At 39.0% G+C, this 13,250-nt stretch overlaps 1 protein-coding gene across 6 annotated transcripts in view; it reads right to left on the bottom strand.

Moving 5' to 3' along the window:
• The window catches only part of ZMYM6 (zinc finger MYM-type containing 6), a 52,485-nt gene extending 50,058 nt beyond the window's left edge, over positions 1 to 2,427 (bottom strand). For 3 of the 6 annotated variants that reach the window (XM_081258972.1, XM_081258976.1, XM_081258977.1), the window contains exons 1-2: positions 2,301 to 2,427; positions 1,070 to 1,236 (exon numbers count right to left, since the gene is read on the bottom strand). In XM_081258972.1, the coding sequence (XP_081115098.1) occupies positions 1,070 to 1,162 (93 nt within the window). In that variant the 5' untranslated portion in view covers positions 1,163 to 1,236; positions 2,301 to 2,427. Of the gene's footprint in view, positions 1 to 128; positions 213 to 1,069; positions 1,237 to 2,023; positions 2,088 to 2,109; positions 2,198 to 2,300 lie in introns of those variants that run through there. The other 3 variants (XM_081258973.1, XM_081258974.1, XM_081258975.1) reach the window with 3 other exon arrangements.
• Between the last annotated feature and the right edge of the window lie 10,823 nt (positions 2,428 to 13,250).

The raw sequence follows: 13,250 nt of genomic DNA, 5'->3' as shown, positions 1-13,250 counted from the left end.
TTCCCAAAGCTCTCAGGAGAAGACCAAAATTTGTAACAAGGTCCACAAGGTTCTGCTTAATCTGACCCCAAACTACCTACAGTGCCTCATCCTAGAAGTAGGATAGCATAGGCTCTGAAGTCTGATACCTGGGTTTGAATCCAATCTTTGCCATTTATGAGCTGTGATCTGTGGTAAACTGCTTGACCTCTTTGTACTTGGTTTCCTCATCTCTAAAATGGGGATAATAATATGGTTGTGAGAATGGTGCCTGGCACAGTCTAAGTACATATAAGTGTTAATAGTAAGAAGTTAGTATTTATAGGGTCATGTTATTATGATGTAATATACTCTACATATTGACATATTGATATCACTATTAGTATTGTTATTATGATCATCATTATCATCGTCATCACCATTTTTGCACCTCTTCTGTCCCAGGCCCACTGGTCTTGCAGTCCTTCAAAAGAACCATGCATCTTCCCAAATCAGAGCTTTCCTGTATGCAGATCACTCTACCTGGAACACTCTCCTCCATGTCTTCGCCTAGTCAATTCATCCTTCATAATTCAGCTGACAAATCCTTCTCTAGCCCCCTGCCCCCAATCAAAACTAGGTCAGATTCCCCATTTCAGGCTTTTCTTCCACAGCACTTGTCTTAGTTTGTAATTATATATATCATGTGATCAATTACTTGTGTAATGTCTATCTCCTCTACTAACCTGCAAGCTCTATGAGGGAAGGGACTAAACTGATTTTGCTCACTCCTGGATCCCCAGAGCCTGGCATAGCGTAGACCACAAATACTTACAGAATAAACGGAAACTACTATCAGATACAAGAAAACGTTTTAAAAAGGTACCAATGGAAAAAGGGTAATACACATTACTTTCTTCTCACAAAAAGAAATATAATAGAGTTACCAAGATCTTTTTTCATTCAAAGAGCAGAAAAGGTGATTTACTCATCTAATGGGGAAAAAATCAGTTTGGGTTACCTTACAAGTCAGAAACTAACCAAAAATTTGAATTCACCAGGTAGAAAAGAAGAAATTTTAAAAAATTTAAAATAAATATGAAATGCTTACTTGAGCATTGTCAGGTTCTTCTTTAATTTTGTCCAGAAGCCCCCGCTGCGGTGCCATTGCTTTGCCACATTCACCATCCAAAGGTTCTTTCATTCTAATTTTTTAGGTAAAGGAATTCCCCGGTCTAAAACTAATAGATTTCTTCTTGGTGACGGATAGCTGGATTCCTAAAACACAACATAAAGGATTGGTACTCAGGCTTTTTTTTTTTTCCCCATGTTTATCTGTATCAAAAGCTTTGTGTTGAACACAAGGTTTTAGGGCTAAGCATTTGAAAAAAAACAACTCTTCTGGGGCCATGATTCTTCTCCCTTCTTCCTGCCTTCTGCTTCTTTAGTAGCTGCCTTCACATAAAAAAAAGTCTTACAGCAATAGCTCCCACTTCCCTGATAGCTTTAAAGGCAAATACTCTGGTCTTTTATATGTTGACAGTTACTGAGATAATTAGACTGGCAGACCAACACGTGAGAGAAAGTTACCAAGCTCTTAGAAGAAAGGACTCAGAAATACTGTTTCTGAGTCCATGAGAATTAGTACTTGGAGGCCCACCTCAGCTTTCTCAAAGTGGAGCACACCAAGCTCTCCACGCCCACCTCTAACTCAGCCTTCACTAGAGGCCTCCATAAGGGCCCCAACTCTCAGCTTAAAGATGGAGAGCGCAAGTTGCCACCACAAATGAACAGGTATGCCCTTACTTAAAGTGGACCACCTGCAGGGTCTCACGGGGGGGGGGGGGCATGCCCAGGAATGAGCCCCTCTGAGATCCGCTTCCCAATCTCCTTCTTGTAAACAAGATTAGTCATTCAGCGGACTTCCCTACCCCTAAACAGGATGTAGTACACCTGAAGCAAAAAGGAAACTCTCCAAAGTTGTGTTTACCTAAACAGTCAAGCCAAACATGGAAATGGGCAACTGGCTTAATAACCAGTGCGAGGGATGAGAATTTAGGACTACCTGCCACAGTTACAACAATCTATGGGCTCTCGTGTCGTAATCGCTCCCAAAACCTCGTCCCCACCAATAATTCCCACGCCTCTCACAGGGTACAAACGCTGCAACGTTGTATGTCTTGGAGAGAACGCGACCCGCAAATGCCTGTCAGCGTGTCCCTGCAGCGAAACCGCAACGCCCGACTGCGCCGCTTCCGCCCAGCGCCCGCCTCGTCACGTGGCGCGGCCGCCGCGCCGCCCCGCCCCACGCGGCCCCTCCCGCTGCTACCGGCCGCGCTCACCTTCTGGTGGCTTCCCTGCTCCCGGGGAGCACCGACCGGGGAAGGGGGAGTAGAACCCAAGGCCCCCACGCTGGGACGATGATTATTTTCTCTTACGGGAATTTTTCGGCCTCATCCATCGCAACGCAACACCCGGACAACTGCGCGTGCGCAACCCTGGTCTCCGCCCCCTTTCCCATTATGCTCCAGACCTGAGCTGAGTGGATTTCCCAGCGTTCCTCTTTCCTCAGTTATGGTTGACTTCTTAAAGAGACCAAAACCCAATGGTGAGAAGATAGAGGAAGAGGTTGGGAGGAAACTAAGGGGCGTAAGATGACGCTGTTAAGTGCCCTGCACCATTCTTTATTGCCCATGTCTGGAAAGGTGACCTGCCAAGAGAACAGGAATAAATAACAGCTGATATTTATTAAGCCAAGTGTTTGGTAAACTCTTGATATGAATCTTTCCACTTAATGCTCACCACAACTCCAAGAGGTAGAATTTTTGTCTGGGAGCTGTAAATGAAGACATCAACTTGTTCAAAGTCAAGATTTCATGTGTTTTCATTCAACATTGTTTTGGAGATACATCTATGATCTATGAGGCTGTCATTTATTTGTTTTGACTGCTGTATAGTATTCCACTTTATGAATGCGCTACAGTTTAACTGTTTACTTCTGATGGACATTCGAGTTATTTCCAATTTTGGGCCATTAGGAATAATAGTGCTGCGAACATTCCTGCCTCTTGTGACACATATGCTAGGTTTATACCTAGCAGTGAAACTGCTTGTTGTGTATATATGAAACTTAAGTGGATAATTTCAAACAACTTTAGAAAGTGGTTGTTTCAGTTTGTACTTCCACCAGCCATTTATAAGAATTCCATTTGCCCCACATCCTTGCCAGTAATTACTACTGTACATCTTTTTTATTTTAACCATTCTGGTGGGGGTATAGTGGTATCTTGTTGTGATTTTAATTTGGATTTCCCAGATTTCTAATGAGGTTGAACCCATTTTCATGTTTTTCGATATCTGGATAGCCTATTTTATGAAGTGCCTGTTCAAGTCTCTTACTCATTTTTGTATTGGACTGTCTGCCATTTTCTTCTGGATATAAATTCTGGTGTCCTTTGATGAACATAAAAGACCTTTATGCTTAGTGTTTCTTGTGTCCTGTCAAGAAATATTTTCCTACCAAAGGTTCTGATTGACTTCTGGAATTGCTATTACTTTGTCTTTCTTATTTAGATCTACAATCCATCTAAAGTTGTATCTTCTGTATGGTGTGAAGTAAGTCAGATTTCATTTTTTCCATGTGAATGTTAAACTGATTAAGTGCTGTTGTTTAAAAGTTTGTGCTTTCCCCCACTGTTCTTTATCATCACCTGTATATATATAAGTTGTCTATAAATGTGGGTTTGTTTGAAGACTATGTAATCTATTCCTTTTGTCTGTTTTTGTGGAAATATCACACTGTCTTTATTTCTGTAGTAGCTTTATAATAAATCTTGATATCTGGTAGAAAAAGCCCTTTGTCCCATTATGTTCTTCAAGACTGTCTTGGCTTTTCTTGGTCCTTTGCATATTCATATACATTTTAGAATCATCTTGCCAAATGGGACAAAATTTTCCTTATAAATTTTAGAATCAGCTAGGATTTTGTTTAGTATTACACTAAGGCTGTAGACCTGTTTTGGAGAATTGCCATTTGTTATTCACTGTGTTGAATTGTTTCCCCCAAAAAGATATGTTAAAGTACTAACCCTCAGAATGTGACCTTATTTGGGAATACGGTTGTTGCAGATGTAATTATTTAAGACAAGGTCATATTGGAGTAGGGTTGGCCTTAATCAAGTATGACAGGTGTCCTTATAAGAAGAGGAGATGTAGAGACGGACACATGAAGGGAGAGCACCAGTTGACAATTGGGGCAGAGATTGAAGTGCTGCAACTGCAAGCCAAGGAATGTCAAGGATTGGTGTTAAACACGAGAAATTAGAAGAGGTAAGGAAAGATTCTCCCATACAGATTTCAAAGAGATAATGGCCCTACTGAAACCTTGATTTTAGCCATCAAGCCTCCCGAACTGTGAGACAATAAATTTTTATTAGTAGCATTTTATGACAGCAGGCCCAGGAAACTAAGACAGCATTATATAGGGTTGACTCCTCCAATCCATGAAAATGGTATATCTCTCCATTTATTTAAATGCCTGTAATTTAATAATGTTTTATAGTTTTTAAGTATAGAGAGCTAACATCCTTTTCAGATTTTTTTCTGGATCTTTGATATTTTATGTCATTTTAAATGGTAAAATTTCATTTTCTAATAATTCATTTCAATTGTAGAACTACAATTGACTTTTGTATGTTGGTCTTGAAGCCAGCACAGTTGCTAAATTCATTTATTAATTCTAACAGTTTATCTATATATTTTAAAAAAACTTTTTAGTTTTCCAACTATGTAGAGAATAATGACAAATCATCTCTTCCTTTCCAAGCAGATGACTTTTATTTCTTTAATTTTCTTGCATTATTGTGCTGGCTAAAACCTCTAGCAATGTGTTAAATGGAAATAGTGACATTGGACATCTGTGTCTTCTTCCTGCTATGTTGCTTTCAACATAAAATTAAATACTATATTTGCTTTAGAATTTTTGCAGTCACCTGTAGGGGGTTAAATATGTTGTATTGTTTGCAATTCCTCCCATCAAGAAAGGGAGTCTATTTCCCTACCCCTTGTTTCTGGGTTGGGCCTTGTGAATTACCTTGACTTATAGAATATTACAGAACCGATGTCATGTGAATTCTCAAGCATAGGCCTTATAGTCCTTGCAGCTTCTGGTTTTTCTTTTGGCTGCATTGGGTCTTTGTTGCTGCACATGAGCTTTCTCTAGTTGCAGCAAGTGGGAGCTACTCTTTGTTGTGGTGTGCGGGCTTCTCATTGAGGTGGCTTCTCTTGTTGTGGAGCACAGGCTCCAGGCCCGCGGGCTTCAGTAGTTGTGGCACACAGCCTCAGTAGTTGTGGCTCGTGGGCTCTAGAACACAGGCTCAGTAGTTGTGCCACACGGGTTTAGTTGCTCCGCTGCATGTGGAATCTTCCCGGACCAGGGCTCAAACCTGTGTCCCCTGCATTGGCAGGCAGATTCTTAACCACTGTGCCACCAGAGAAGTCCCACATCTTCTGCTTTTACTTTCTTGGAACTTTCCTACAACATATCAAAGTTAGATGGGTTAAACTACTGAATGATGAAAAGTCATGCAAAGAGTGGCCCCATGGCCAGCACCAAGGCCCCATACTTGTGAGTGGAACCATCTTAGATCCTTCAGGTTGCTAGCTGACTGGAGCTTCAAGAGCAAGCCCAGGCAGAAGAATTGCCTAACTAAGCCCATATTGTAGAATCACAAATAAGTAAATGGTTTTTGTTTTAAGTAAATAACTTTTGGGGTGCTTTGTTATTTAGCAATAGGTATCTGTTCCAGAATTAATATCTAGAAGTGGAGTACTGCCAATACTAAAACCTAAAACATACAACATTGGCTTTGGGACCAGGCAGCAGGCAGGGTCTGGAAAGACAGCAAGGAAACTGTTAGTGGAGTCTGGAAGAGCAGTCAAGAAATTGTTATTGGAGGCTAGAAAAAGACTAACCAGTGTTACGTAGTGACAAAATGTTTGGCGGTGCTGCCACCTGGACTAATGTAGAAGATAGAAAATGTACTTAATGAACTTGTAGACCTAGATTAGGGGATTTCCAGAAAGAATACTAAAAGTGCCTATTGATTTATTTTAACCATCTGTGATAAGGTATTGTAAAATAGAAATAAGCTAAAGAAGGAACGATTTTGTTTTCAAGCAGAAATTAGACAAAATATAAAGAGTCCAGGACAGTCTCTCCAGCTAGCACAATATCATCAAAATAAGAAATGGCAGGGGACTTCCCTGGTGGTCGAGTGGCTAAGACTCCATGCTCCCAATGTAGGGGGCCTGGGTTCGATCCCGGGTCAGGGAACTAGATCCCACATGCCGCAACTAAGAGTTGGCATGGGCTTCCCTGGTGGCGCAGTGGTTAGAATACACCCGCCAATGCAGGGGACACGGGTTCGAGCCCTGGTCCGGGAAGATCCCACATGCCGCAGGGCAACTGGGCCCGTGAGCCACAACTACTGAGCCTGCACGTCTGGAGCCTGTGCTCTGCAACAAGAGAGGCCGCAACAGTGAGAGGCCCGTGCACCACGATGAAGAGTGGCCCCTGCTCGCCGCAACTAGAGAAAGCCCTCGCACAGAAACAAAGACCCAATACAGCCATAAATAAATAAATAGGTAGATAGATAGATAGATAGATAGGGCGTATCTTGTAAGTGGCTCTCACAGAATGGGTTTCTTTTTTAAAAAAATTTAATAGCTTTATTAAGATATAATTCACATACCATACAATATACCCATTTAAAGTGTACAATTCGGGACTTCCCTAGCGGTCCAGTGGTTAAGACTTTGCGCTCCCACTGCAGGGGCACAAGTTTGATCCCTGGTTGGGGAAGTAAGGTGCCACATGCCACATGGCACAGCCAAATAAATAAATAAATAAAAATGTACAATTCAATGGATTTTGTGTATTCACAAAATTGTGCAACCATTACCACAATCAATATCAGAACATTTTCATCACCCCAAAAAGAAACCCTGTATCTATTAGCCATCGCTCCTCAATTCCTCCCAACTCTTAGTCAACTACCAGTCTAATTTATTTCTCTATAGATTTGCCTATTCTAAACATTTTTTATAAATAGAATCATACAATATGTGGTCTTTTGTGACTGACTTCTTTCACTTAGCATGTTTTCAAGGTTCATCCACATTACAGCATGTATCAGTATTTTATTCTTATTGCCAATTAATATGGATGGATTACCATATTTTATTTATCCATTTATCATTTAATGGACTTTTGATTATAATGAATAATGCTGCTATGTACAATCAGGTGCAAGTTCTTATGTGGACATAGGTTTTTATTTCTCTTGGGTATATACCTAAGAATGGCATTGCTAAATTATATGGTAGGTCTGTGTTTAACCACTTGAGATTGTTTTCCAAAGTGGTGTACCTTTTTTGCATTCCCTCTAGCAGTGTATGAGAGTTTCATTTTCTCCTCATCCTCTAAGCATTTATTATTATCTCTCTTTTTGCTGATAGCTGTCTTAGTGGGTGTGGGGTTGTATCTCATTGTGGTTTTAATTTGCATTTCCCTGATGACTAATGATGTTGAGCATATTTTCATGTGCTTATTGGCCAATTGTTGATCTTCTTTGGAGAAATGTCTATTCAGATCATTTGTCCATTAACTGGCTTGTCTTTTGGTTATTGAGATATAAAAGTTCTTTATATATTCTTATTGCAATGCCCCTATCAGATATGTGATTTGCAAAGATTTTATCCCATTCTGTGGGTTGCATTTTTACTCTCTTGATGGAATCTTTAATTTTGCTGATGTCCAATTTATTTTCTTCTGTTGCTTGTGCTTTTCAGGGTCATATCTAAGAAACCATTGCCTAATCCAATGTCACAGAGATTTAAGTCTATGTCTTCTTCAAGGATTTTATAGTTTTAGCTCTTACATTTAGATCTTGATCTATTTTGAGTTAATTTTGTATATAGTGTGAGGTAGGGGGTCCAACTTCATTCTTTTGTATGTGGATAACAGTTATTGCATCCCCATTTGTTACAAAGACTGTTCTTTCCCCCACTGAATTATGTTGGAATGCTTGTGGAAATGAATGGATGTGAAGGTTTATTTCTGGTCTCACAATTTTTTTTCCATTGACCTATATGTCAATACTTATGTCAGTACCATGTTGTTTTGATGACTACAGATTTGTCATAAGCTTAAAATACATATATTTTCCCAGGTTTTTCAATACTAAAAGAGGCCCAATAGCAGCTCTAATATTTTTGCCCAACATTTACTCTTGTGTACACCCTTGAAACCTAAATTTGGTCTCTGGTGGTTTTTTCCCACCAAAAGAATCTGGAACTCATTGCAGAATAGATGATTCTATGGGGCAGGAGAAAAATCAGTATGGCTTTGGAACATTCTGTTGTGTCAAGAAAGAGTGTTTCAAGGATGTCAGGGGCAGAGCTAAAAGACCAAAGCTTAAAGATGTGCTCACTGACCAACTTGCAATTATTTTATTTTATTTTATTTTATTTTAAATTATTTACTTTTCAGTTTGTGTCTCTTAATTCCCTACCCCTATCTTGTCTCTCCCCCATTCCCTCTCCCCACTGGTAGCCACTAGTTTGTTGTCTATAAATGTGAGTCTGTTTTTGTTTTCTTGTATTCATTTGTTTGTTTTATTTTTCAGGTTCCACATGTGAGTGATAACACACAGTATTTGTCTGACTTTCTTTGACTTATTTCACTAAACATCATATCCTCTAGGTCTATCTATGTCATTGCAAATGGAAGAATTCCATTCTTTTTTTCATCATCAGTGATGACATATGGTCCTAGGCTTTTCTTTGTTGAGGATTTTCTTATTATTACTAATTCAATTTCCCTACTGGTTAGGGCTTTTTGTTTTTGTTTTTCTTTTTGTTTTGCCATGCCACACAGCTTATGGGATCTTAGGCCCCCACCAGAGATCGAACCTGGGCCCCAGCAGTGAAAGCACTGAGTCCTAACCACAGACCACCAGGAAATTCCCAAGAATTTCATTCTTTTTTATGGCTGAGTAATAATCCATTGTATATATATACCACATTTTCTTTATCCATTCATCTGTTGATGGACACTTAGGTAATTGTAAATAATGCTGCTATAGACTTTGAGGTGCATGTATGTTTTCGAATTAGTGTTTTCATTTTCTTCATATATATAACCAAAGGATTGGAATTGCTGGATCATATAGTAGTTCCGTTTTTAGTTGAGGAACCTCCACACTGTTTTCCATAGTGGGTGCACCAATTTACATTCCCACCAACAGTGTGCTAGGGTTCCCTTTTCTTCACATCCTCACCAATATCTGTTATTTGTAGACTTTTTGATGATAGTCATTCTGACAGGTGTGAGGTAATATCTCATTGTGGTTTTGATTTGCATTTCTCTGACTGTTAGCAATGTTGAATATCTTTTCATGTGTCTTTTGGCCATCTGATGTATATTTTTCAGAAAAATGTCTGTTCAGTTCTTCTGCCTATTTTTTAACCAGCTTGTTGGTTTGTTTTGTTCTTTTTGATACTGAGTTGTATGAGCTGTTTGTATATTTTCAATATTAACCCCTATCAGTCATATCATTTGCAAATATTTTCTCCCATTCAGTATGTTGTCTTCTCACTGTTGATGGATTCCTTTGCTGTGCAAACGTTTTTAAGTCTAATTTGGTCTCATTTGTTTATTTTTGCTCTTGTTTCTTTTGCCTTAGGAGACATCCAAAAAATATTGCTATGATTTATGCCTATGTTTTCTTCTGACCAACTTGTAATAATTTGATTGTAAAACATCATAATTTGGGTTAATTGGAATAAGTCAAATCTATAAAGGTTATGCATCCATACTAAGACTGAAAAGAGAAAAATAGCTTTAATACAATAAAAGGGTGAATACAATATTATACCATTAATAATGGGTTATATGTGTATCTGCAAGTAGAGGTGTGAATGCACATGTATTTTTTCTTCTGTAAAGGGTATGTTGATTTAAATATATCTGCATATAATTTACTTATGTTTATGTTCTATGTATGTATGTGTGTGTGTGTGTATATATATATATATATGTATATATATATATGCAAGCAAGTAAAAATGAACCAAAAATTTATGAATAAGCCAAAGCACCTTTAAAAAGTACCAAGTAGGGGACTTCCCTGGTGGTACAGTGGATAAAACTCCACGCTCCCAATGCAGGGGGCCCGGGTTTGATCCCTGGTCAGGGGGACATGCATGCTGCACTGCTGGTGGGAATGTGAATTGGTACAGCCACTATGGAGAACAGTATGGAGGTTCCTTAAAAAACTACAAATAGAACTACCATATGACCCAGCAATCCCACTACTGGGCATATACCCTGAGAAAACCATAATTCAAAAAGACTCATGTACCACAATGTCCACTGCAGCTCTATTTACAATAGCCAGGACATGGAAGCAACCTAAGTGTCCATCAACAGATGAATAGATAAAGAAGATATGGCACATATATACAATGGAATATTACTCAGCCATAAAAAGAAACGAAATTGAGTTATTTGCAGTGAGGTGGATGGACCTAGAGTCTGTCATACAGAGTGAAGTAAGTCAGAAAGAGAAAGACAAATACTGTATGCTAACACATATATATGGAATATAAGGGGAAAAAATGTTATGAAGAACCTAGGGGTAAGACGGGAATAAAGACACAGACCTACTAGAGAATGGACTTGAGGATATGGGGAGGGGGAAGGGTAAGCTGTGACAAAGTGAGAGAGTGGCATGGACATATATACACTACCAAACGTAAAATAGATAGCTAGTGGGAAGCAGCTGCATAGCACAGGGAGATAGCTCGGTGCTTTGTGACCACCTAGAGTGGTGGTATAGGGAGGGTGGGAGGAAGGGTGATGCAAGAGGGAAGAGATATGGGAACATATGTATATGTATAACTGATTCACTTTGTTATAAAGCAGAAACTAACACACCATTGTAAAGCAATTATACTCCAATAAAGATGTAAAAAAAAAAAGTTTGCACGCCACAACTAAGGAGACTTTGAGCTGTAACTAAGGAGCCCGCCTACTGCAACTAAGGAGCCAGCAAGCCACAACTAAGGAGCCCACCTGCCACAACTAAGACCCAGCGCAACCAAATAAATAAATATTTTTTAAAAAAATTAAAAAAATTAAAAGTACCAAGTATAACCTGTATGCAGAAAATTATAAGACACTGATGAAAGAAATTAAAGATGATACAAATAGATGGAGAGATGTACCATGTTCTTGGATTGGAAGAATCAACATTGTGAAAATGACTCTACTACCCAAAGCAATCTACAGATTCAATGCAATCCCTATCAAACTACCACTGGCATTTTTCACAGAACTAGAACAAACAATTTCACAATTTGTATGGAAACACAAAAGACCCCGAATAGCCAAAGCAATCTTGAGAACAAAAAATGGAGCTGGAGAAATCAGGCTCCCTGACTTCAGACTATACTACAAAGCTACAGTAATCAAGACAGTATGGTACTGGCACAAAAACAGAAAGATAGATCAATGGAACAGGATAGAAAGCTCAGAGATAGACCCACACACATATGGTCACCTTATCTTTGATAAAGGAGGCAGGAATGTACAGTGGAGAAAGGACAGTCTCTTCAATAAGTGGTGCTGGGAAAACTGGACAGGGACATGTAAAAGTATGAGATTAGATCACTCCCTAACACCATACACAAAAATAAGCTCAAAATGGATTAAAGACCTAAATGTAAGGCCAGACACTATCAAACTCTTAGAGGAAAACATAGGCAGAACACTCTATGACATAAATCACAGCAAGATCCTTTTTGACCCACCTCCTAGAGAAATGGAAATAAAGACAAAAATAAACACATGGGACCTAATGAAACTTAAAAGCTTTTGCACAGCAAAGGAAACCATGAACAAGACAAAAAGACAACCCTCAGAATGGGAGAAAATATTTGCAAATGAAGCAACTGACGAAGGATTAATCTCCAAAATTTATAAGCAGCTCATGCAGCTCAATAACAAAAAAACAAACAACCCAATCCAAAAATGGGCAGAAGACCTAAATAGACATTTCTCCACAGAAGATATACAGACTGTCAACAAACACATGAAAGGATGCTCAACATCTTTACTCATTAGAGAAATGCAAATCAAAACTACAATGAGATATCATCTCACACCAGTCAGAATGGCCATCATCAAAAAATCTAGAAACAATAAGTGCTGGAGAGGGTGTGGGAAAAAGGGAACACTCTTGCACTGCTGGTGGGAATGTGAATTGGTACAGCCACTATGGAGAACGGTATGGAGGTTCCTTAAAAAACTACAAATAGAACTACCATATGACCCAGCAATCCCACTACTGGGCATATACCCTGAGAAAACCATAATTCAAAAAGAGTCATGTACCAAAATGTTCATAGCAGCCCTATTTACAATAGCCCAGAGATGGAAACAACCTAAGTGTCCATCATCGGATGAATGGATAAAGAAGATGTGGCACATATATACAATGGAATATTACTCAGCCATAAAAAGAAACAAAATTGAGCTATTTGTAATGAGGTGGATGGACCTAGAGTCTGGCATACAGAGTGAAGTAAGTCAGAAAGAGAAAGACAAATACTGTATGCTGACACATATATATGGAATTTAAGGAAAAAAATGTCATGAAGAACATAGGGGTAAGACAGGAATAAAGACACAGACCTACTAGAGAATGGACTTGAGGATATGGGGAGGGGGAAGGGTAAGCTGTGACAAAGCGAAAGAGCGGCATGGACATATATACACTACCAAACGTAAGGTAGATAGCTAGTGGGAAGCAGCCGCATAGCACAGGGAGATCAGCTCGGTGCTTTGTGACTGCCTGGAGGGGTGGGATAGGGAGGGTGGGAGGGAGACACAAAAGGGAGGGGATATGGGAACATATGTATATGTATAACTGATTAAATTTGTTATAAAGCAGAAAAAAAATAAAATTAAACTTAAAAAAAATAAAGCAGAAACTAACACACCATTGTAGAGCAATTATACTCCAATAAAGATGTTAAAAAAAAAAGTACCAAGTATAGAAAGGAGCCATCAGCACTAGTGATTTCATAAAATTATCATGACCAGATAAAAGACAGTCCAGCAGTTACTCAGCACCAGATTAACAGTAAGCAAGTAAAATAGAGTTCAACAGATATTCTAAAGATGAGAAAAGTGAAACAAACTTTCATCTCTCAGGTGATAAAACAAC

This window comes from Mesoplodon bidens (genome assembly GCF_964165515.1).
Source record: "Mesoplodon bidens genome assembly, chromosome: 2".
NCBI lineage: Eukaryota > Metazoa > Chordata > Mammalia > Artiodactyla > Ziphiidae > Mesoplodon > Mesoplodon bidens.
The sequence above is the reverse complement of the archived record's forward strand: the minus strand, read 5'-3'. Positions and strand labels throughout refer to the sequence as shown.